The sequence below is a fragment of the Trichechus manatus genome, unplaced genomic scaffold, assembly GCF_000243295.1.
Source record: "Trichechus manatus latirostris isolate Lorelei unplaced genomic scaffold, TriManLat1.0 scaffold00040, whole genome shotgun sequence".
Classification (NCBI taxonomy): Eukaryota; Metazoa; Chordata; class Mammalia; order Sirenia; family Trichechidae; genus Trichechus; species Trichechus manatus.
This window is the reverse complement of record NW_004443976.1, coordinates 13,295,615-13,321,664: the sequence shown is the minus strand read 5'-3', so window position 1 is coordinate 13,321,664 and position 26,050 is coordinate 13,295,615. Positions and strand designations below refer to the sequence as shown.

Below are 26,050 nucleotides of genomic sequence, written 5' to 3'. Positions count from 1 at the left end.
TATATAATATATAGAGAAAAACCCATTGTATCTTTTCACCTTACTTATTCAATCTATTCGCTGAAAAAATAATCTGAGAAGCTGAACTATATGAAGAACATGACATCAGGATCGGTGGAAGACTCATTAACAACCTGTGATATGCAGATGACACAACCTTGCCTGCTGAAAGTGAATAGGGCTTGAAGCATTTACTGATGATGATCAAAGCCTACAGCCTTCAGTATGGATTACACCTCAGCATAAAGAAAACAAAAATCCTCACAACTGGACCAATAAGCAACATCATGATAAATGGAGTGTCATGGATTGGGCTGTGTCCCGCAAAAATATCTGTCAGTTTGGCTGGGTCCTGATGACCAGTGTTGTATGATTGTGTAATCTGATGTGATTTCCTTATGTGTTGTAAACTCTATCACTATGATGAGATTATATGTGATCTCCTTATGTCTTGTAAACTCTATCACTGTGATGAGGTTATATTGATGAGGCTGACAAGATTAGATAGTGTCTTGATGCAATCTCTTTTGAGATATAAAAGAGAGAAGCGAGCAGAGACACATGGGAACCTCACACCACCAAGAAAGAAGTGCCAGGAGCAGAGCGCGTCCTTTGGACCTGAGGTTCCTGCGCTGAGATGCTCCCAGACCATGGGAAGACTGATGCATCACAAGGACATTCCTCCAGAGAGGACAGAGAGAGAAAGCCTTCTCCTGGAGCTGACACCCTGAATTCGGAGTTGTAGCCTACAGGACTATGAGAGAATAAACTTCTCTTTGTTAAAACCATCCACTCCTGGTACTTCTGTTGGAGCAGCGCTAGATGACTAAGACATGGAGAAAATATTGAAGTTGTCGAGGATTTCATTTTACTTAGATACACAATCAATGCTCATGAAAGCAGCAGTCAAGAAATCAAAAGACGCATTACATTGAGCAAATCTGCTGCAAAAGACCCCTTTAAAGTGTTGAAAATCAAAGATGTCACTTTGAGGACTAAGGTGCACCTGACCCAAGCCATTATTATTTTCAACCACCTCATATGCATGTAAAAGCTGGACAATGAATGAGGAAGACTGAAGAAGAATTATTCCTTTAAATCATAGTGTTGGCCAGAAGAAAACATTCTTTGATGGTTATGAGGGTGGGGAGGGAGGGTGAGCGTTATTCACTAACTAGATAGTAGACAAGAATTATCTTAGGTGAAGGGAAGGACAGCACACACTATAGGGGAAGTCAGCACAACAGGACTAAACCAAAGCTAAGAAGTTTCCTGAATACAATCAAACACTTCGAGGGGCAGAGTAGCAGGGTCGGGGGTCTGGGGATCATGCTTTCAGAGACCATCTAGATCAATTGGCATAACAAAGTTTATTAAGAAAATGTTCTGCATCTTCCTTTGGTGAGTGGAGTCTGGGGTCTTAAAAGCTAGCAAGCGGCCATCTAAGATGCATTAATTGGTCCCAACCACCTGAAGTAAAGGAGAATGAAGATCACCAAAGTCACAAGGAAAGCATTAGCCCAAGAGACAAAAAGGGCCACATAAACTGGAGACTGCATCGGCTTGAGACCAAAAGAACTAGATGGTGCCTGGCTACCACCAATGACGCCCTGACGGAAACACAACAGAGAGTCCCTGATGGAGCAGGAGAAAGGTGGGGTGTGGAACTCAAATTCTAGTGAAAAGACCAGACTTAATGGTCTGACTGAGACTGGTGGAACCCCAGAGAGCACGGCCCCTGGACTCTCTGTCAACCCAGTACTAAAACCATTCCCAAGGCCAACTCTTCAGTCAAAAATTAGACTGGACTATGGGACATAAAATGATACTCGTAGAGAGTGGGCTTCTTAGCTCAAGTAGATATATGAGACTAAATGGGCACCTCCTGTCCGGAAGTGAGATGAGAAGGCAGAGAGGGTCAGGAGCTGGTTGAATGGACGTGGGAAATCAGGGGGGGAAAGGAAGAATGTGCTGTCAGAGTATAGGGAGAGCAATTAGGGTCACATAACAATGTATGTATACATTTTTGTATGAGAGACTAACCTGAATTGTAAACTTTCCCTTAAAGTCCAACAATAAAATAAAATTAAAAAAAAAAAAAAGAAGAAGAATGTAACCAATGTCACTGAATAGTTTGTATAGAAATTGTTGAATGGAAACCTAAACTGCTGTGTAAACCTTCACTGAAAACATCATAAAATATTATTTATATATATATATATATATGTGTATATATATATATTATGGTGTTGGCAAAGAATATTGAATATACGATGGACTGCCAGAAGAACGAACAAAACTGTCTTGGAAGAAGTACAGCCAGAATGCTCCTTGGAAGCAAGAATAGCAAGGCTTCGTCTCATGTTTTTTGGACATATTATCAGAAGGGACCAGTCCCTGAAGAAGGACGTTATCTTAGTTATCTAGTGCTGCTATAACAGAAATACCACAAGTGGATGGCTTTAACAAGGAGGAATTTATTCTCTCACAGTTTAGGAGGCTAGAAGTCCAAATTCAGAATGCCAGCTCCAGGGGAAGTCTTTCTCTCAGTGTCGGTTCTGGGAGAAGGTCCTCGTCATCAGTCTTCCCCAGTTGAGGAGCTTCTCAGTGCAGAAACCCTAGGTCCAAAGGATGTACTATTCTCCTGGCTCTGGTTTCTTGGTGGTATGAGGTCCCCATGTCTCTCTGCTCGCTTCTCTCTTTTATATCTCAAAAGAGATGGACTTAAAACACAACCTTTATCTTGTAGCTTGAGTCCTGCCTCGTTAACATAACTGCTGCTAACCCCACATCATTAACGTCATAGAGGTAGGATTTATAACACAGGAAAATTATATCTGATGACAAAATGGTGGACAATCACACAATACTGGGAATCATGGACTAGCCAAGTTGACACACACTTTTTGGGGAGACACAGTTCAGTCCATAACAGACAGCATGCTGGTAAGGCAGAGGGTCAGCGAAAAAGAGGAAGACCCTCAATGAGATGGATTCACCCAGTGGCTGCAACAATGGGCTCAAACACAGCAACAATTGTGAGGATGGCGCAGGACCAGGCAGTGTTCTGTTCTGTTGTACATAGTGTTACTATGAGTTGGAATTGACTCAACGGCACCTAACAACAACAGACATTTCATATAAATGGGGATTATACAATGTGTTGGAATTGCTTCTTTATGTTTCTTTTCAATGATTTGATCAAATGCCAAAAGCTAAAAAAAGACTAACCTCTGAAGTTACACATGCTGCTTGTCTTTCTTCTGCCCATCTGGATTTCAGCGTTTCAGCACCAGAATGTTGGCTTTAGGGGTGAAATATAATCTTAATTTAGTCTCTATGATTATTGTTCTGAACTGCCTTTCAGCTATAGGATAACGCCTATGTCTGATGAAGGCAAACAGCAATATTCATTTAACTCGAACAAAAAACCAGCTCACGAATGCCCAGTGAAGCCTTCCAAGTCAATCTTTTCCCTTCTCCTTACCTTCCCCCTTGCAAAGCTGTATAGAAAAGCAGGAATGTGCCCCCCACGAGGTTCCTCTGATTTTTCAGTACTCCCCGGAAAATCTTATCATTCGTTTGTCAGAGCAGAAACAAAATAAATGCCCTTAAAAGGAGATAAGAGCCAGCAGGAGAATGACGACACATGCCCGGCAGCCTCCTCCTTACCCCACTCTGACCCGTACCAGAATCAAGATTTGCTCTGGGGCCAGCGCCTGGGAAGACGCCCAGGATCGGTGTTTGTCTGTAGATTGTTCCCTCTTTGAAAGGAAGTGGGGCTTTAAAAGTTTCCATTTCCCTGCGAGTCTCCCTCTGGTGCCAGATATAGTACTGTCTTAGTTATCTAGTGCTGCTATAACAGAAATACCACAAGTGGATGGCTTTAATAAAGAGAAATTTAATAAAGAGAAATTCCTCACAGTCTAGTAGGCTACAAGTCCAAATTCAGGGGGACAGCTCCAGGGAAAGACTTTCTCTCTCTGTCGGCTCTGGAGGAAGATCCTTGTCATCAACCTTCCTCTGGACTAGCAGCTTCTCTGTGCAGGAACCCCAAGTCCAAAGGACACGCTCTGCTCCTGGTGCTTTCTTGGTGGTATGAGGTCCCCCTATCTCTCTGCTCACTTCTCTCTTTTATATCTCAAAAGAGATTGGCTTAAACTGTAGATTAATCTTATAGATTGAGTTTACATAACTGCTGCTAATCCCATCTCATCAACATCACAGAGACAGGATTTACAACACATAGGGAAATCACATCAGATGACAAAATGGTTGACAATCACACAATACTGGGAATTGTGACCTAGCCAAGTTGACAGATATTTGCGGGGGGGCACAATTCCATCATAGGTACTGTGAAAACAAGTGGAGCTACAATTCAGGGCCTGAAAATAGGAAAATCTTCTAAAAACAAAATATTTATAGTGTTGCTGTTGTTGTCTTATGCCATTGAGTGGACTCTAACTCATGGTGACCCCATGTATTAACTGGTAGAACTGCTCCATAGAGTTTTCTTAGCTGTAATCTTTACAGAAGCAGATCACCAGGCCTTCTTTCCAGGGCACCACTGGGTGGGTTTGAACTGCCCAATCTTTAGGTTAGCAGTCGAGCACAAACTGTGCCACCCAGGGGCCTTCAAAATAAGAAAAGCTTCTAATAAACAAAGTATTTGTGATGTAGGGTAGCAAATACAGGCAGAGGACTAGCAAGATTCAGTTTCTGAACTTTAGCATGGTTAACAGCAGAGAGAATCGGGTAACACATTTCTTTTCCCTCCATTGAACTGCTGTTGTTGTCAGCTGCCACCGTTGGCTCCCACTCATGGTGACCCCATGCACAACAGAATGAAATGCTGATTGATTATGAATTGAACCATTGTGATCCATAGGGTTTTCATTGGCTGATTTTCAGAAGTAGATCACCAGGTCTTTCTTCCTAGTCTGTCTTAATCTGGAAGCTCTACAGCATCATAGCATCATAGCAACACACAAGTCTTCTCTGACAGACAGGTGGTGGCTGCACATGAGTTGCATTGGCCAGGTCTCCCACATGGAAGGAGCGAATTCTGCTACTAACCCACTGAGCTGAACCCACTGAGCTGTAGCCACCCTCTGCCTCCACTTCTTACCTTATCTCACCTCTTCTTACTTCTGAGATCTTAATCTCTTTCATCCGTCTCACCCTGTGGAATTAAAAAACAAACAAACAACATGCCACATACCTTTGATGCAGCCTTGTAGTGCTTAGAGAATGCAAAGCATGAGATTAGTCGTCAGTGTTTTTTTTACAGAAGGATGGGAAACGAGGTGAGGAACTTTTGCATACCACTGGCCGTAAAATTGTTGTTAATTCTTTACTTATTCTGTATCTTGTCCTGATAAAACGGGGTTTCAGGTATTTTGTTTGTTTGTTTTTGGGGGTGTTTTGTTTTGGCTTTCTAAAAGGGGCAAAGAGCATTTCATTAATATTAAAAAGATTGTTTTAATAATTCTAAAAACTTAATTTGTATCCTTGAGTCTATGAATGTTTATCAGGAATCTACATTTGTTTGAGTATTTGTTATAGAAAACTGTTCACTATGTTGTAAACCATGTTCCTTGTTCCAGGGTGACTTGACTCACCCACCTGATCATTATTAACTTCCTATGGCAGCACTGGTGTATTTCTAATTAACTCTACCAATATAAAAACTTCTGTGAGTGTTCTGAAAATTGGGAACCTATCTGTGTTAGTTACCTAGTGCTATTATAACAGAAACACCACATGTGGATGGCTTTAACAAACAGAAATTTATTCTCTCACAGTTTAGGAGGCTAGAAGTCCAAATTAAGGGCACCAGCTCCAGAGGAAGGTTTTGTCTCTCTATCCACTCTGGGGGGAGGTCCTTGTCATCAATCTTTCCCTGGTCTAGGAGCTTCTCAGTGGAGGGACCCCAGGTCCAAAGGATGCATTCTGTTCCTGGCTCTGCTTTCTTGGTGGTAGGAGGTCCCTCTCCTCTCTGTTCAATTCTCTCTTTCATATCTCAAAAGAGATTGACTCAAGATACAGCCTAACCCTGTAGATTGAGTCCTGCCTCATTAACATGATTGCCTCTAATCTTGCCTCATTATCATCATAGAGGTTAGGATTTACAAACTGTAGGAAAATCACATCAGATCACAAAATGGTGGACAACCACACAATACTGGGAATCATGGCCTAGCCAAGTCGACACACATTTCTGGGGGACACAATTCAATCCATAACACTATCTAAAGTCATTCTTTTTTCGGGGGGACTCAAATTAATAAGTAAATCAACACGAACTGGAAAACACAATGCATAATCTCAAATTTCCAAACTCACCTTTAAACTGCAGACTCAAACTAAGTAATCCACAAAAAATATCTAGGACAATAAAAGCTCTCTGGGAGGATTTCACAACTCACCAGTGATTTGGTCACAGCAGATTTGGGGGTGGGGGGAGGAAGCCACTGAGTCAGGGGAGAGAAAATCTCTCACTACCTGACTGTGTTTAGTACTGACACAGCATTTCCTATTCTGATACTTCTTTTTTCTATTGTTATGAGAATATATACCGCACAACATTTGCCAACTTAACATGTTTCACATGTACAATTTAGTGACATCAATTACATTAATCATGTTGTGCAACCATCACCAACGTCCATCGCCAAATTTTCCATCACCGTAGAGAAACTCACTGCTTCCTAAACAATGACTCCAACTTTCCCCTCCCTCCCACCTGGTGACTATTAAAACCCTTTGGTCTCTATACACTTGTGTGTTCTAGATATTTCATATGAATGCTGCTCTAACACCATTTGAAGCAGGAGTGGATCAGCAATGGGCCAGAGGAAGTAATAAAAATAGAATAGCTAACACTTGCAGGGTGCCAGGCACTGAACTAAGCACTCATTGACTCCTCAAAACAGCCTCATAAGGCAGGTGCTATCATTCCCATGTATTGTTGGGGGAACTGAGGCATGGAAAGTTTAAGTAACTTGCCCAAAGTCACACAGCTAGTGAGTGACTCAGAGTCCATGCCTGTGACCACCACACTTTACAGACAAAGAGAGTCATTCTTTCAGTCAACAAATAATTTGAGTGTCTCCAATAAATTAGTAATATGAAAGCTACACAAATAAATATGTTCTTTGCTCTCAAGGAAGGGGATACTTATTGGGGGTAATTTAACAGGGAAAACAAGATAAGCACAGAAGTAAATAGTAAAGCAGAGTAAGATTAAGTTTCCTAAGAAAGGTATATAAATTTTTCTGCAGGGGATCAGAGGAGGAAAGAGAAACCCTCATCTCGCATGAATAAGCAAACCTTAAAACTGAGGTTCCTTGGCATAACTGAAATGGTTAATCCTAGACCTAAATTGAAATTCTGTTTTAAATTAAGCCACAACTAGGTTTGAACTGCCTCTGCCTTCTACAAAAGACAAGTTGGCTTCCTGTGAAAGTTTTGCTTGTGATGCAACTGGTGTAGAGATCCGAGCCTTAGCTTATGTAAACAATCTTGCTATCTTAACTACTGTCAGTAAATGCCTAGGCCCTAGTTCATTCCCTCTTAGCCAGATGGGCAATGTTTACATTTCAAATGGCTTCAAGTTGGAGCTGATCTAAACTCCTTCCTAAGCAAATGGTCAACTTTTACATTTCAAGGACTCCAACTAGGGTTGACCTGGCCTACAATCACTCACTAAACCCCTCCATCAGGAACGTTTACAGGCCTTGCTTTAGAAATATTGCTTTAGTCCATCTGTATTGGGAAATAAGAGATTGATGTTAGGCTAGAAATTGATATTAGGAAAGTTTGTAGCTTGACAATCCCTTGTAAATTTTCTTTCCTTCCCCTGTACCCTGCTTGATGTGAAACCATTTGCCTTAGTTGTTGTGCCTGATAAACACCTCACTGCCTTCCCTGCAAGCTAGAGCACATACTGTAGCCTCTTGTTTGACTGCCATGTGTCTCTCCATTTCACAGAATGATTTTAATTGTTTTTTTCCTTCAATAAAACTCATTTTAATTTCTAGTGGAGCGTCAGTCTAGTGTTTTCACTATGACACCCATTTGGGTAGGAAAGTGAAGGAAGCTTCATGCTGGAGGTAGGATCTGAGCTGGATCTTAAAGAAGGGCAGCATTTTGACCAGTAGATACTTGGGGAAGAATCAAAGACTTTCTAGATGCAGGAAAGGACATGACATATTGGGGAGTCCCATTTGGTCACAGCATGGGTTTTCACTATGAACTGAAGTGGATGCTAAAGCAAGAGGTCAGTTGAAACAAAACATGAAGCAGGACCCAGGTCTCCAGACGCCCAGTCTTGAGCTCCTTCCACTACTCTTCATTTGCCTGTTTATGACTTGGGCTCCTATTCTTGGTCACAACCTTGAGGATAAAGGCCTTTACCTCTGAAGCTAAATAAAGGCTAGCTTCGTTTCAGGCTCCTTCCTGGGCCACCTCCTTCAACTGGAGGTCGACTTCTAGCTCCGACGTGCTGCCAAGAAGCCAATAGGGACTTTAGGCAAGTCACAGCCTCAGTTTCCTCATTTATCCTACTCATGGCATTTATCACACCCATCTTGATGTAATCATTTTATAAGTGTCATGATGGCTTCTCTCTCCTTCTAGACTGTAATCTCCACTAGAGGAAAATCTGGGTCTTGTTCAAAGGGTGAATCAGGTTCAGTCCCCAACCTCAAGGAATCTGGAGTCAAGAGGGGATGACAAACACAAAAATAGTAATTACACTATCAAGTGGCAAGTGTCATGACAGATATGTGCCCAGGGGAAGCTTGAAAAGGAAAGGGTACCTTGCACAGACTGAGGAAATCAAGGCTCCCAGAGACCACAGCAGCTCAATGGAGACCCAAAGGTGAGCGGAAGCCAGCCAGTGGAAAGGGGCTGTGAGGGATGGAAGAACTTCCAGGAAAAGCAAAGGCACAAAGGGCAGGAAACAGTGTAGGCTCCATAAAGAACCATAAGCAACTTGGTGTGAGGCAGAGAGTATGAGAAAGGAGGCAGAGAGGAAGCACAGGGCTAGGCCCTGTAGGATTTTATGTATGTATCTACTAGACCTTTATATCATCCCAAACACGTAGCAAAATACTTCATATGCAGTGGGCCCTCCATAAATATTTTTTCTTTTTTGTTTTTTCTTTTTATAATAAATTTTTTTTATTGTGGTGAAAATATACACAGCAAAACATATACCAGTTCAACAATTTCTACATGTAAAATTCAGTGACATTGATTACATTCTTCAAGTAGTACAACCATTCTTGCTATACTTTTCCAAATCATTCTACTACCATTAACCTAAACTCAATTCTCCCTAAACAAAAACTCCCCTCTCCCCCTCCCTTCCACCCCTGGTAACCCCTAATAATCTTTGGGTTCTATATATTTGTTTATTTCATATCATGTAGTGTTTGTCCTTTGTGATTGACTTATTTCATTCAGCATAATGTTTCAAGGTTCCTCCATGTTGTGGCATGCATCAAGACTTCATTTCTCTCTATGGCTGAGTAATACTCCATTGTATGTATATACATTTTGTTTATCTATTCACCGATTGATGGGCATTTTGGTTGTTTACATCTTTTGGCTATTGTGAAAAGTGCTGCAATGAACATTGGTGTACAGGATTTTGTTTGCGTTCCTGCCTTCACTTCTTCTGGGTATACACCTAGGATTGGGATTGCCAGGTCATATGGTAGTCCTGTGTTCAACTTTTTGCGGAACCACCAAACTGTTTTCCACAGTGGCTATATTACATAAATATCTTTTAAAACCTTAAACTGATAATATCCCCTGGAGTCTTCCTAAAGCCAAACAATAATGTTGCGTAACTGTTACCCAAAGCAGGTCCTGCTCAGTATAGCTTCTCGTCAATAAAGACACACCGAGGTGAGCAGGGAGGAAGAACATTTATTGCAAGTGCAAAGACAAGGAGCAAGGAGGTGTCGACCTCAAATCAAGCTCCGCGAACAAAGAGAGGCAGAACGTTTTATACCGTCTCTCATAAGGAAGTACATACAACCATTATGAACTACATAGGTTACCATGACACACAGGCACAATAAGACAAATTCCATGTTTTCTTTGGTAGGTGGGCTAGTAAACTGGGTTTGACTGCCTTGAGCCAAACCCAGCACTTTGAGGACAAAGGACAGGAGGGGGCAGGTTCCACCTGGTCTGAGCAGCAACCAGTTGAGTCACACCCATAGCCATCACCTAAGGTTTTGTTTGCTTATGGTCAAGCAGCTCTTGGCTGCCTTGGCTATCATAACTAGTAAAACATGTCTGCCTTGAGCATTATGCTCTTTTAAAAACTATATGGGATCAAAGTGACAACAACAACCTTAGGGGCAGTGAGTTTATATTAATGAGGAAGAAACAACTCAGAAAAGGAGGGTGAGAATGGCTGCACAACTCAAAGAATGTCATCCCCGTCACTGAATTGTACATATAGAAATGGTTGAATTGGTGTATGTTTTGCTGTGTATATTCTCAACAACAACAAAATTAAAAAAAAAAAAAAGAAATGAAAGATGAAATGTTTTTCCAAGTTCTTTCCAGACCTTGAAAGTCTGTGTTGCTGCTCAAGACCTCTCTCTGCGATTTGTGTTTCCAGTATGGGAAGATTCCCATGAGAGTATCAAACCTCACCTATGGGCTTGTTTTCTAAAAGGTTTGCTCTATAAAGTATCTATTTGAGAGAGGAGGTGTGATATTAAACCCACCTTAAAAGTAAGCTATACTGTTCAGCTAGATTTGCTCTCCCCCTGGGTGAGTTGTCCAAATCAGGCCCTGGACTAGAGGCCAGCAAGGTGAGGGTAAGAACTGTGGGCCCTTTACAGCTGCCCACAGGGAGGTTCTGCAATTCCAGATCTGGGAGGGGCCGATATTGAGTTGAAGGAATAAGATAAGGATTTCTGGTGACTCAGACTTCCCTCCTATGAGATCCTGAGATAGAGCAGAGGTGGAGACCTGCTGCTGGAGCAGAAGGCAAATGCTAGCTGATAGCAAAATTCATCTATGAAGACCATCTTCTACACACAAGTGCAATAAGTCACTGGAACCAGGCAGAAGAGTTTCTCTGGGCACAATAGTTCAGGAATAAAGGGCCTTCAGGGTGCCTACCCCAAGTTCGGCCCCAGTTCCTCACAAGGATGTGTCCACCCTCTCTACCCACTCCCAGAATATTAAATGCTGCTGTGAGGTCTTAAAAATAGGAACCCTAGTACGTATCTGGGATTCCAAGTAATTTCTGGCTAGTAGGTAAGGAAATTGGGGACATGTAAAATCAGGGGTTGGAGACTGTCCCTTCCACCCATCTGGACTAGATATCAGGAGTGAGCTTGAGGAACCATCTATCTTTCTTGGCCGCAGAATGAGGACAGCCTTAGGTCTCCCAAACTCACTAATCTAAGAATGCCCTGTTCCCTAGATGGATGGTACCACAGCGTCAGGGTGGGCTGAAGCTGGCAAGTTGTGTCCTTAGGGCTGCTTAGAGATGCTGTAGAGTAACCTCTGGGAGCCACTCCACCAGAAAGTATAGGGATCTTCCAGGTGAGGAGGGCTCTGGGCCCTGGCAAGGTAGGTCTTTTGTCCCCTTGGCTATCTCCCCCAGCTCCCTCCCAAGGACCACCACCTTCTGCCCTTTTGTAAATATTCAGGGTGTTTCCCAAGGTTTGAGGCATTTCTTACTGAGAGCTACAATGACCTTTATTCCCATTTGTGCCAGCCCTCTCACCCTAGATAGGAACCCATTAGATCTAGGGACACACAGCAGTACCCAGTGATGTTCTTCTTCATTAAGTAAGGTTCTACCACTTCCTACTTCAAGTGTCCATTCATCCGTGAGCCCCAGACAAGAGGCACTTCTACCATCCTACAAATGACAACCACCCCAGGGACACTTACTTTTAAAGTAACTGTTCACAGTCTGCCCCTTGACTTCCTTCATGTGGGTCTTGCCTGTCTTTTTGGAGCCTTTCTTGCGTTCTGCCTCTCGTCAGTTACAGAGCTCCATTTCTGAAGACATAGTAGGCGCTCTCATTTCAAACTTATTCCAAGAGAAGCACCTGCACTTTATTGTTCTTCCTTCCCTCCTCTGCAAGGCATCTAACACAGAAGCAGCTTTGTCAGTAACTGGTTCACAAATAGGCAGAGTGGGCCAGGAGCCTCTGGCCTAGGGGTGAAATGGTATCCTATTAAAAGCATGGACCCTGGAGTCAGACCATCTCCAAGTTTTAAATGCTGACTGTGCTCACCGACTGCAGAAGCTCAGGCAAGTTACTTAATCTTTATGAGCCTCAGATTCCTCATGTGTAAATGGAATAATAATGGCAGTAACCGCTCCACAGGGCTGTTACGAGCATGAAATTTGTTAATATTTTTTAAATACTTAGAACAGTGCCTGTTCTAGTATTTTTTTAGAAAATATATTATAAGCACTATGATTAAATGTGTCTTTTTAAAAATTGCGGTAAAATATATGTAACATAAAATTTACTGTTTCAACCCATTTTTTTTAATGGAACAGGATTTAGTCATGGTTTTGGACTCTGCTTTCAGTTAACTGCTTATGGTGAGCATAGTCTCAAGTCATTAAATTTTTGTTGAAAACATTTTCATGGTTGCATGTCATTCAACTGTACCATAATTTGTTTGACCACTCTCTTATTATTGGACATTTTCCTGCTTCCATTTTCTGGTATTAGAAACTATAATTATAAATAATTCTACCACAAATACTTTTGACTATATCTTGACTACTTCCTTGCTATAAATTCCTAGTAGAATTACTGTTTTAAATATATGCACATGGTTAAGGCCCTTGACACATATTGTTGAATTAGTTGCAATCCCTGCAACGTGTCAACACTCTCCCCCTTTCCCTTTTTATCCTGGGTTCTCCGAGTCCATTCGTCCAGTTTTGCTTTCTTCCTGCCTTCTCATCTTTGCTTTTGGGCAACTGTTGCCCGTTTGGTCTCGTATACTTGATTGAACTAAGAAGCACATTCCTCACGTGTGTTACTGTTTGTTTTACAGGCCTGTCTAATCTTTGGCTAAAAGGTGGACTTCCAGAGTGGCTTCAGTTCTGAGTCAGCAGGGTGTCCAGGGGCTGTAGTCTTGGAGTTTCCTCCAGTCTCTGTCAGACCAGTAAGTCTGTCTTTTTTTGTGAATTTGAATTTTGTTCTACATGTTTCTGCCACTCTATCCAGGGCCCTCTATTGTGATCCCTGTCAGAGGGATTGGTGGTGGTAGCCGGGCACCATCTAGTTCTTCTGGGCTCAGGCTGGTGGACGCTGTGCTTCATGTGGTCCATTAGTCCTCTGGACTAATATTTTCCTTGAGTCTTTTGTTTTCTTCATTCTCCTTTGCTCCAAACATGATGGGACCAATAGATGGCTGCTTTCAAGTTTTTAAGATCCCAGAGGCTACTTACCAAAGTAGGATGTAGAACATTTTCTTTATGAACTATGTTATGCCAATTGACCTACATGTCCCCTGTCAACCATTTTTAAGTGTACAATTCAGTGGCATTAATTACATCCACAGTGTTGTGCAACCATCCCCACTAGCATCTAAAAGTTTTTCATCACCCCAAACAGGTGTTTTTTTTTTCTTTTTTTAGATAGTGTATTTTTAATTCTAATCCTATCAGAGTGTTAGAAACACCATTGTTTTGCATTATGTCATGGATTGAATTATGTCCCCCCAAAAATGTATCAGTTTGGTTGGGCCATGATTCCTGGTATTGTGTGATTTTCCCAAGTGTGGTAAATCCTGCCTGTATGATGTTAATGAGGGAGGATGGGCGGCAGTTGTGTTAGTAAGGCAGGACTCAATTTACAAGACTGGATTGTGTCCTGAGGCAATCTCTTGAAATATAAAAGACAGAAGTGAGCAGTGAGACAGGGGGACCTGTACCATCAAGAAAGCAGTGCCGGGAGTAGAGCGCATCCTTTGGACTGGGGTCCCTGCGCAGAGAAGGTCCTAGTCTAGGGGAATACTGAAGAGAAGGCTGACAGAGAGAAAAAGCCTTCCCCTGGAGCTGACGCCCTGTATTTGGACTTTTAGCCTACTTTAACTGTGAGGAAATAAACTTCTCTTTGTTAAAACCATCCACTCGTGTTATTTATGTTATAGCAGCACTAGATGACTAAGACATTACTATGAAGACCTAAATTTGACCACATTTTGGTCTGGTTTAGCCTTTCGTTCAGCAATGAAGCCAAGACTGGGTCACATCAAAATCATCTAGGGAGTATGTATTTTTCTTTTAAACATAGATCCTAGGGTTTCATTGGTTGATTCAGTCAACAACTATTTGAGCACCTACTATATGGTGTAAATCCCTGGATGGTGCAAACAGTTAACGCAATCAGCTGCTAACCTAAAGGTTAGAGGTTCAAGCCCATCCAGAGGCACCTCGGAAGAAAGGCCTGTTGATCTACTTCTAAAATATCAGCCATTGAAAACTCTGTGGCGCATAGTTCTGGGGTCACTATGAGTCGGAGTCGACTAGATGGCAACTGTTTTTTTAATTATTACCTGGAACTGCAGCTTCAATTAAATTTACACTTTTTTTCCTCCAGGATGAATTCTCTGAAACTCAATAAAAATGTCAGAATTTAATGTAAAGCTTGAACCACATTTGGCTACCGTGATACAACAGAAACAGTACTAGCCCAGGAATCTGAAATCTGGGGTCTGGTCCCAGCCCTACCCGACCGGATTCTAAGCAAGCACTTGACTTCTCTAGGCCTCATTTTCCTCAGGAGTATTAAAATTCTGACAGTGTTTACAATTTTATATACAGTTAGCATGCATTATTTTGAGGCTTAACAATCTTAATAAAAACCGTACAAGAAAATCTGAATGAAATCAGGGGGTTGGGTTAAATAATTTCTTCCTGTGTATATTCTCTAATGTGCTATTTGATTTGATACAGATTATAACCCTGCCGTCCTTATCACGTCCACCACTTCTTCTATGGGTTTTCTGGCCTGAAATCTTTCTTAAAATGATTCTCTGGCATTTGCTATGGGACTTCCCCTTCAGGCCCTCTAACATGCAGGGTTTCCTTAAAACCTTGTTTCCTCATCATTCTTTTTCCTCTGTAGTCCCCACACACCCTAACAGTGCTGAGCGCCATAGTACAGGTAGGTGTTCAATAAATATTTGTTGAGCAAACATTTTAGGACACATTTTCAGGAGATAGCAATGGATACATTGGGGTGACAGAAATATAGATTACTTCCATCTTCCTCCTCCTACTTTTCTGTAGTTGCTACATTTCAAACAAAGCAAACCCCCATCGAAAGCCTCTTCCAGTATGGGAGCGTCGTTTCTCCTAAGGTTGATCCACTTTTACAGGCAGACATTGCTCAATGAACAGTCTCTTCCAGTCCCTTCGGGAAAACGAAGATGAAAGCTGGTCCCTACCCCAATCTAGGCAGGAGAAGAAAATCTCTGCCCTCTCAGGCTTGGGTGAGGCGCCCGGGGCGTCCGCGCAGAGCCCGGTGTTCCCTCCTACCGCCCTCCCCTAGTCCCCGGGAAAGACACGCCTTCCTCTACGCACCGCCCAGCCTTCTGCGCGTGCGCCACCTCCCGCCCGGCTTCCCGGAGACTCAAGAGTGCGCGCGGCCGCGGGGGCGCGCACGGCCGCGCTCTCTCAAGGCTCTGTGAACACGCAGACAAAAGCGGCCTTTTCTCCCCCTGGCGGACAGTAGTGAAACAACAGGGCTTGGGGTACACGTTCTGGGAGTTAGGGCACAGGGCATCATTGCCCAGGCGTGAGCTGCAGCGGCGCTTTTACACCTTTGGAATTTGACCTCGTTTTCTAGCACCTCCCTTCTTTCCCAAGGCTTCATTTCTAGTTTGGACGGAGTTAAAAGGGAAGGCACGAACCTTGAACTCCTAAATGTGTTAGGCCCTTTACATTTATTATCTCATTAAATCTTCTCAACTGCTTCATTGAGTTATTGGACCTATTTACAGAGAAGAGGAAAACTGAGTCCCAGAAAAGATGACTTACCCAGAGTAACGCGGCTGACTAGCAACAAGGCTGGAACTCAGGTCTGTGTGCTCCAAAGGTCTAGTTGCAGCAGATGAGAAGGCTCTGCAAGAAGGCCCAGAACCGTTTCCATGGTCATTTTCAAGGAAGCTTTAACAGATCACATAGGAGATTCACTGTAGCTAGCAGCCAGGTTGACTCCCTACATTATACTTGTTAGGCATGAGAACTTTCCAGGCCAGCCCACATGTCTGGGATATCAGGCAAGAACCTAGCTACGGCCTAGAAGCTATAGGAGTTCATGGCAAGACCTTTCCAGGTATCTGAAAATATATTCCTTCTCTAGGAATTAATGGCCCTGGGTGGCACAACTACTAACCTAAAGATGGGCAGTTTGAACCCACCCAGAAGTGCCGTGGAAGAAAGGCCTGGCAATCTGTTTCTGTAAAGATCACAGCCAAGAAAACCCTATGGAGCAGTTCTACTCTGTAACACATAGGGTCACCATGAGTGAGAATCAACTCAAAGGCAATGGTTTTGGTTGGTTGTTTAGGGATTAAAGTGGGAGAGGGGGTAGGGGAAGGACTAGGAGGAACCAAACCAAACCAAACTTGTTGTTGCCCAGTTGACTCCGACTCATAGCGACCCTATAGGACAGAGTAGAACTGCCCCATAGGGTTTCCAAGGAGCGCCTAGTGGATTCAAACTGCTGACCTTTTGGTTAGCAGCCGTAGCTTTTAACCACTACGCCACCAGGGTTTCCGGAATAGGAGGAATTGAGATAGAAATCCTTATCAATGAAGCTTTCAGGAACATTGCAGGTTAATGTCAGCCCCTGGAACCATGGAATTGTTTAGGGATGAGAGAAAACAATTCTATAACACACATCTGGTGACCAGACCTTCAGATGAGACATTATCCAAATGATGCCACAGGCTCATCTTGCTTTCCAAGAGACGCAGAAGCGGGTGGTAGGAGTGAGAACTTGTATAATAAGCAGAGGCTGATGACCTTTGACCTGAAGAGAGTGGTGGGCACTAAAGCGGAATTGGGCTGGGTAGAGAGATGTCGTTAATGAGGAAGCTTAGAGTACCAGGGATACAGGGAGAGACTGTGAGCCACATTAAATTTAGTATGATACTTCAAACCAGCTTGCCTTATGAAGTATTCCCTAAAATACTACTGGCATTGGAAGCAGGACCCCAGTGATGACTAGAGGTCCGAAGACGGCAGGTGTAAAGGACAAAGAGGATGATGCAACAGTCTGTGACTCATCAGGAGCTGGGAGGTCTTTTAGGATGGTAGGGAGAACCTAGCCAGGGTATACCTGAGCCAAAGTGGCAGCAGGTAGTTGCTAACCCTAAAGCTTACCAAATTGGAAGCTATGGATATGCAAAGGCATTTTTTAGAAAACCACTGGAAAAGAAACAGTATTGGGATTCCCAAATGTATTCAAGGTACAAAAATTCCAGGTGACAGAACAAAAAGTCTAAATGAATAACAAAGAAACCTCCAAAGAGAGAAATTTAAGAAAACTGAATTTCCAAGGAAACCACGGGTGAAATTATAGAAATTTCCTAACTGAGCGAGCTAGAAACTGGCAGGTTTCCTTCTGCCCATGATTCTGGAGGAGACCCACAAAATTGTGGCTCTCACTTCTTTACAGGGCAACTTGGGGGAGATAAGAAACAGGAGGCAGGTTCAATGAAATACCTGAAAAGGCCTAATGTGGGATAGGGTTTCTAGAGGGAAAGGTGATGTTTGAAGTCCTGGAAGCATGAGATGGAGCCTGGGTTTTAGTCAAGGTGACCTGGGTTGGAATCCTAACTTTGTTCTTAAGATCTGTGTGACCTTGGGCAACTCAATCTATTTAAACTTGTCTTCTCATCTGAAAAATGAAGACAAGACGACCTACTTTACAGGGTTATTTTCAGGATTAAATGGTATGTATACAGACTATTAGCGCCATGGTTGCATGTAGCTCAGGATGGAGATCAATGGGCACTTCTCTGAAATCTAAACAAAGCCCACAGGCATTTTAAAGGTCGAGTGGGAAGGTTGGACAAATGGGTAAAAATGACGGACAATACATATTTAATCAGGCAGTCTTTAGGGAAAAACAATTCAACTATATTTGAAAACAGTGAGCAATCTTTCCCATCTAGACGCCCACTGCACTGTCTGCACCACTCAGCTTGATCAGAACTGCAGACAGCTTGTGTTCTGTCATTTTCTTGCTCACAGTTGAGTCTCCTCAATCAGATTATAAACCCCTCAAGTGAACAGTTGCCAAACGATCCATTACATTCCAGATCTTGGTCATTGTTAACAGGTCCCTGAAGACCTGGCCGTGAAAGGTGCCAAGAAAAGGGTGACTAGGAAAAGACAGCCAGCATCAGGGTATGGCAACCGAGTCAACCTATTCGCACCTTGCCCAGATCTGTGGTTTGGCTGCATTTGAGACAGTCTATGCTTTTGGCTGCTTGTACCTCACGACTGACATTAGAAAGCTGTGGGGAAGCAGCTCAAATTTTCACATGGGTGGAAGTGCTCTCCCCATCAGAAAACAGGGATTCCTTCGTCTGTCAAGGTGAAGGCAGAGCAGGGATACAATCTAACCTGCAAAACCTTTGCAAAGTGGCATTACCACCGGCTTGTGCCTCCAAGCCAGAGCATTAAAATAAGCATGCAGCAACCCTACTGCAAAGTCTTAAGACAAATACAATGCTACCTGGAATAGTTAATGTATCCTTCCGAAAGGCAGGTAACACAAACAAGATCAAAATAATCATGTAGATGCAGTAAGTGTGACCAACACATTCACCATTAACACATACAGAATAGAACTGGAGAAAATCGTGGCTATTTGCGAGAACTTTAAATAGGACAGGTGATGTCATGAAGCAGAGCAAGTGAAGAAGGAAAAAAAAGAATGGCGGTGCACCTTGAAGAGAGGGGATCTGATGTTCAAAGTTCAAGAGACAGACAATACGGAAATGCTCTGTACCTTGACCTGGGTAGTGAGTACACAGGTGTACACACGTGTGAACATTCCTTGAGCTGTGCCTTAAGATCTGTGCACTTCACTATATGTAAGCTATACCTCCATGGAAAACCAGAAACAAACACAATCAGTCACAAGCTCCCTCTGTTTGCTATCCTTTATTAAAGGGTCCCACACCATCATGGGACTCCAACCAAACCACACAGGTCCCCCAAATACAGCAGGAGGCCTGGAAAGGGAGGGGAATGACTTATGATCCCACCACACCTCCCTGGAAACAGAAACCACCACAGACAGACAGACAGACAGACAGGGGCAGGGGAGAACTTGCCTCACTCTTGGTTCTCTTCCCCTTGCCCCCACTTGAAAAGAAAGTCAAACACTGGCTACGCAGCACCCCAGCCCCCCACCCCACCCATAGCAGCGTTTGTGGGACACCCCTCCCCCCTGCATGGGGTGGCCCCAAGGCAGCTTCCTATCTCTCTTCCTTTACTTTGGTTGGCTCCTGGCAACTCCGTGCCCTCTTCCCTCCTTCGGCCTCCGGCCTCATCACGCCCTCGTCTTCTATCACCTACTCGGACCTTCTCTCTGTCTCCTGGGCCTCCCTGCCCAGGGCTTCTGGGGAAGCAGTGTCTCGGGTATCTCTCCTCCCAGCACACAGGGCTCACACAGCCGCCCCACTCTCCTTAAGGTCAGGGGCTGAGCGCTGCCGTCTCATCCTTGGGGGAGTAGTGTATGGGGGGTAGCGGGGCCCTGCGGGCCTTTGGGCTGGGTAAGGTTGGGGTTGCTGGGGATAATAGTTGTGCTTTTTGGGCTGGAAGTGCTGGGGTTCAGGCTGCGCAGTACTCCCTCCACGAGGTCGGCCCCCTCCGTCCAGGGAATTCCTGCGGGGGCGGTGGGACCTGCGGGGACTTGGGGGCCTGCGGGCAGGGGTGGCTGGAGGCGGAGTGACCTCATCTGGGGGTAGGGGAGGAGTTGAGGCCTCCCTGCCCACCATCCCTGCCACCCCTGGCCAGGATTCCCGGTGCTGGGGGTTGCTCTTGAAGGGGAAGCGCAGCTTGCAGTCATGAGGGGGCACAAAGCGGGCGGGGGGCCTGCGCAGCCCCCCGCCCCGGCCCCCGGAGCCCTGCAGTCCCTGCAGCCGCAGCTGCTCCTGCTTGAGCCAGCGAAGGCGGCCACGACGGAAGGCAGGGTCCTCCTCCATCAGCCGTGACACCCGCTCCCAGCTTGACAAGGGAGGTGAGGGGGGCCGGGCTGAGGGCGCTCGGTCATTGGGGGCAGCCTCTTCTACTGTCTCTGACCCCTCTGTGGCAGCCCAGGTGGCCCTGTCGGCTTCTTCGTTCTCATCCTCATGATCCTGGGAGGGAGAGGGGGTGAGAGAGAAGGAGAAGTGATGTGAGGAGAGCTGAGGCCTGAGGACATGCAGACCTGGGAGAAGTCAGAAGGACCTGGAGGGGTCCCGAGATATGGGAGCTAGAAGAGTGGTGGTTCAGAAGCACTGGCTTGACAGTCAGATGGTCTGAGTTCAAGCCTGGGTCTGCCACTTCCTAGCTGTGGGATCTGGATCTCTGGCTTGTAACGGCTCGGTTTCCTCATTTACAAAATGGCATCAAGCAGCACCTACTGCGTAGAGCTGTTGTAAGAATTAAGTGAGTTTAAGTGCTTAGAACAGTGCCTGGCACTTACATTTTAGTGGGCTGAGACAGTTGACAAATAATAAAAATACATAGTGTAGTATGTATATTATACTTCAATAAAAAGTTATACACACTATATATGTATATAAACACGCTATACATATAAAATATATATATGTTATTGTTAGTTGCCATGGAATCGATTCACAGTGATCCCATCTGTGCAGAGTAAAACTGCTCCATAGGGTTTTCAAGGCTGTGACCTTCTGGAAACCAGTTGCCAGGCCTTTCTTCAGAGGTGCCCCTCTGGGTAGGTTTGAACCACCAGTTTTTCAGCTAGTAGTCAAGTGCTTCACCATTTGTGCCACCCAGGGACTTCATATGAGATACACACACACGCACACACACGCGCACACCCACACTCTATATTTGGAGTCAGATGGACAAAACAGAGCAGGGAAGGGGAATAGGAAAATCAGAGTGAGGGTGGCTGTACTGAATGGACAGGAAGGGATTTACTGAGAAGTTGTCATCTCAGCAAAGACCTGAAGGAAGTGAGGGAGCAACGTGAGTATCTGAGGAAAAGCATTCTGGGCAGAGGGAACAGCAGGTGCAAAGGCCTTGATGCAGGAGCACACCTAGCAAGTTCAAGGAATAGCAAGGAAGCCAGCAGAGCTGGAGTGGAGTAGAGTAAGGGGAGAGGAGCAGATGAGGTCACAGGGGTGAGCAGTCAATAACCATGAGCTATTATCATGATTTACTGTCTGTCCTCCCCCATTAGAAAGTAAGCTGGACTACAGGGGAAGTTTTGTTTAAGTAATCCTGGTGGCTAGAACAATGCCTGGCACACAGCACTCAAATATTTACTTGTTGAACCTATACAAAGAAAACTATAAAAGGCTACTGCAAGAAACCAAAAGAGACCTACATAAATGGAAAAAATATACCATGCTCATGGACAGGTAGACTCAACATTGTGAAAATGTCAATTCTACCCAAAGCAATCTACAAATATAATGCAATCTTGATCTAAATACCAACAGCATTCTTTAACTGAGATGCAAAAACTAATCATTAACTTTATATGGAAAGGAAAGAGACATTGGATAAGTAAAGCACTACTGCAGAAGAAGAAGAAAGTAGGAGGACTTGCACTACCTGACCTCAGAAACTTCTATACAGCTATGGTAGTCAAAACAGCCTGGTACTGGTACAGCAACAGACATTGATCAATGGAACAGAATCGAGAACCCACATGTAAATCTATCTACCTATGGTCACCTGATCTGTGACAAAGGCCCCAAGTCCATTAAATGGGGAAAAGACAGTCTTTTTAACAAATGGTGCTGGCAGAACTGAATGTCCATCTGTAAAAAAATGAAACAGGACCTATACCTCACACCATACATAAAAATTAATTCAAAATGGATCAAAGACCTAAAACTAAAAACTATAAAGATCATAGAAGAAAAAACAGGGTCAATGCTAGAGGTCCTGATACACGGCGTAAATAGGATACAAACCATAACTAACAATACACAAACACCAGAAAATAAGCTAGATAACTGGGATCTTCTAAAAATCAAACACTTATGCTCATTAAAAGACTTCACCAAAGAGTAAAAAGAGAACCTACAGACTCGGAAAAAATTTTTGGCTATGACAAATCCAACAAAGGTCTAATCTCTAAAATCTATAAGAAAATCCAACACCTCTACAACAAAAAGATAAATAATCCAATTAAAAAATGGGCAAAGGATATGAACAGACACTTCATCAAAGAAGACATTCAGGCAGCTAACAGACACATGAGGAAATGCTTGCGATCACTAGCCATTAGAGAAATGCAAATCAAAACTACAATGAGATACCGTCTCACCCTGACACTACTGACACAAATCAAAAAGCAGAAAATAACAAATGTTGGAGGGGCTTCGGGGAGATTGGAACTCCTGTGCCCTGCTGGTGGGAATGCAAAATGGTTCAGCCATTTTGGAAAACGATATGGCGCTTCCTTAAAAAGCTAGAAATAGAAATACCATACCATCCAGCTAGTAACTCCTAGGGATATATCCTAGAGAAATAAGAGCCGTCACACGAACAGACATATGCACACCCATGTTCACTGCAACATTATTCACAATAGCAAAAAGATGGAAACAACCTAAGTGCCCATCTACAGATGAATGGATAAACAAATTATGGTACCTACACACAATGGAATACTACCCAACGATAAAGAACAATGATGAATCTGTGAAACACCTCACAACATGGATGAATCTGGAGGGCATTATGCTGAGTGAAATAAGTCAATCACAAAAGGACAAATACTGTATGAGACCACATTATAAAAACTCATGAAAAGGTTTACACACAGAAAGAAACAATCTTTGATGGTTACTAGGGAGGGGAGAGGTGGGGAAGGAAAAACACTAGACAATAGATAAGTGGTAACTTTGGTGAAGGGTAAGACAGTACACAATACTGGGGAAGTCAGCACGACTTGACCAAGGCAAGGTCATGGAAGCTTTGTAAACACATCCAAACTCCCTGAGGGACTAAATTACTGAGCTGAGGGCTGGGGAACATGGTCTCCAGGGACATCTAGCTCAACCGGCATAACACAGTTTATAAAGAAAATGTTCTACACCCTACTTTCGTGAATAGCATCTGGGGTCTTAAAAGCTTGTGAGGGGCCATCTAAGATACTCCACTGGTCTCACTCCATCTGGAGCAAGAGAGAACGAAGAAAACCAAAGACATAAGGGAAAGATTAGTCCAAAGGACTAATGGATCACAAGTACCACAGCCTCCACCAGACTGAGCCCAGTACAACTAGATGGTACCTGGCTACCACCACTGACTGCTCTTGACAGGGATCACAATAGAGAATCCCGGACAGAACTGGAGAAAAATGTAGAATAAAATTCTAACTCAAAGGAAGACCAGACTTACTGGTCTGACAGAGACTGGAGAAACCCCCAGAGTATGGCCCCTGGACACCCTTTTAGCTCAGTACTGAAGTCAATCCTGAGGTTCACCCGTCAGCCAAAGATTAGACAGGCCCATAAAACAAAACGAGACTAAATGGGCACACCAGGCCAGGGGCGAGGATGAGAAGGCAGGAGGGGACAGGAAAACTGGTAATAGTGAACTAAAGTTGGAGAAGGGGAGAGCGTTGACATGTCGTGGGATTGGCAACCAATGTCACAAAGCAATATGTGTATTAACTGTTTAGTGAGAAACTAATTTGCTCTGTAAACCTTCATCTAAAAAACAATAAAAAAATAATAAAAAATTTACTTGTTGAGTGAATAAATGCAAAATGGGGATGGGTGATTACACTGCCACACACAGGGCTATAGTGCAGATTAAATGAGATAACACACAACAAGCACTCAGTACAGGGGCTCCCACTGAGCAATGTTCAGCCAAAGGGCAGAAGAGTGCATGTAAGGGTATGCACCCATGTAAACATTCATTAAGCTGTAACTTAAGAATTGTAGGCTTTCTATCAATGGTTCTCAAACCTAACTGTACTTCAGAGACACCTGGGTAGCTTATTATAAAGCTGATTCATCTCCAAACATTCTGAGTCAGTAGGTCTGGGGTGGAACCCGAGACTCTGCATTTTTTAATTAGCACCCTGGTGATTGTGCAGTAAGGGATTCACAAACCGCACTGACAGGAACTGTGTTATACATTGATAAATTTTGTTTAAAGAAAGAGGAAGAGGGTTGGAATCTGAAGTGGGAGGTTCAGCTTCCTAAAGGGAAGAGCTGAGGAGGGACTGGAGGCTTCTGGGCCAGAGGCGGGCAGAATGGCCTCCCTACCTGGGCGAGGGGGATGACCCTCTCCATGCGGAGCATTCGATCCCTCAGGGCCTGCAGCTCGCGGTCCTTGCTGCTGTTCTGCAGCTTCACCTCCTGCAGAATCCCCGTCAGCTTGTCGATGTGAGCCCGGAGGTCTTCCACTTCCGCCCCACGGGCTCCCTCCTCACCACCACCACTGCCACCACCGCTGCCTTCCTCCTCGCCCACCGTGTCCCAGACATCTCGGGCCACAGCCCTCCAGGCGTCTCCCGGCCCCTCCGGCTTGCCGTACGTGCGGCACAACTCCCGCATCTTGAGGGCGGCCAGGGCCTCGATCTCGGCCCGCCCGTGCCGGAAGTCGGCCAGGGCCACCTCGTAGCAGATCTCCTTCACTGCCTGCATCTTCAGGTCAGCCATGGTGGCCCAGCGGGGGTCTTTGCCCTGAAGGCGCCGTCGCTGCGGGATCTGGTAAACCCTGCGAGGCGCCCTGCGCTTGCCACTGCTGGGCAGACCACAGCGCTTGACGATGGTCTGGACCGTGGTGGGGGGCAGCTGCTCCCGCAAGGAGGAGATCAGCCGCCAGCTCTCCTCGCAGGAGCGCTTGTCAGAATCATCCCCGCTGTCTGAATCTGCATACTGGGGCAGAGAGAGGAGAGGGAGATGGCTAAGACACCCCAAGCCCATGAGTCCTAGCCCAGGGATCCCCAAGGACACCAGAAACACCCCATCAGAGTACAGAGGTTCAAATCCTGCTCTACCCCTTAGGAACCATGTGCCCTTCCGCAGCCTGCTCAACCTCTGCTCGTCCTTAAAACAAATAATGAGAGTCTCTACCTCACAGACACATTCTGAAGATCAGTGTATGCTGAGTACTTAGAAGAGTGGCTAGCACAGAGAAAGTGATCAATACATATTAGCTATACCTATTATCCAATAAGCACATTTAAAGAAAAATCTTAACGAAGTAACAATGGCACCCGGATATGGTTTGTTATTGTTGGCTGCCGTCAAGTCAGACCTCGACTCATGGTGACCCTATGCACAAGAGGATCAGACCACTGTGACCCATAGGGTTTTCACTGGCTGATTTTTTGGAAGTAGATCACCAGGCCTTTCTTCCTAGTCTGTCTTCGACTAGAAGCTCCACTGAAATCTATACAGTATCACAGCAACAGGTAAGCGTCTACTGACGGACAGGTGGTGGCTACATATGAGCTACACTGGCCAGTAATTGAACCTGGGTCTCCTGCATGGAAGGTGAGAATTCTGGATCACACCTGGATATGGTAAATGGTGGTAAAAGGTGGCACAGGATCAACTGGTGTCTGGCAAACCCTGGTCAACTGGGAGAAGTTTAGCTCCCTGCACACACAAATCACATTTATCTCATGTTTTCCTCCTAGAGGCCACCCCCAGCCCTCATCCCCATCACCACTTCCCTCTCTGGCTCAGAGCAGGGAATGAAAGTGGGAGTCAGGCTGCTGTGCCGCCCAGCCTCACTGCTCGTCTGCTCACCAGCCCGTCTCCAGCCTCTTGCCCACATGCTTGGCAC

The 26,050-nt window shown here is 44.5% G+C and overlaps 1 protein-coding gene and 1 long non-coding RNA gene across 2 annotated transcripts in view; both read right to left on the bottom strand.

Annotated features, from left to right (window-relative positions):
* Nucleotides 1-3,497, bottom strand: part of LOC111820497 (uncharacterized) — a 5,379-nt gene extending 1,882 nt beyond the window's left edge. Inside the window, exons 1-2 of the long non-coding RNA XR_002824046.1 lie at nucleotides 3,488-3,497; nucleotides 3,232-3,304 (exon numbers count right to left, since the gene is read on the bottom strand). This is a non-coding gene — a long non-coding RNA (uncharacterized LOC111820497). The remainder of the gene's footprint in view (nucleotides 1-3,231; nucleotides 3,305-3,487) is intronic.
* Nucleotides 3,498-19,189: 15,692 nt separating this feature from the next.
* The window catches only part of KIF1C (kinesin family member 1C), a 28,514-nt gene continuing 21,653 nt past the window's right edge, over nucleotides 19,190-26,050 (bottom strand). The window contains exons 22-23 of the mRNA XM_004376102.3: nucleotides 24,520-25,134; nucleotides 19,190-20,403 (exon numbers count right to left, since the gene is read on the bottom strand). Of these exons, the coding sequence (XP_004376159.1) occupies nucleotides 19,711-20,403; nucleotides 24,520-25,134 (1,308 nt within the window). The 3' untranslated portion in view covers nucleotides 19,190-19,710. The remainder of the gene's footprint in view (nucleotides 20,404-24,519; nucleotides 25,135-26,050) is intronic.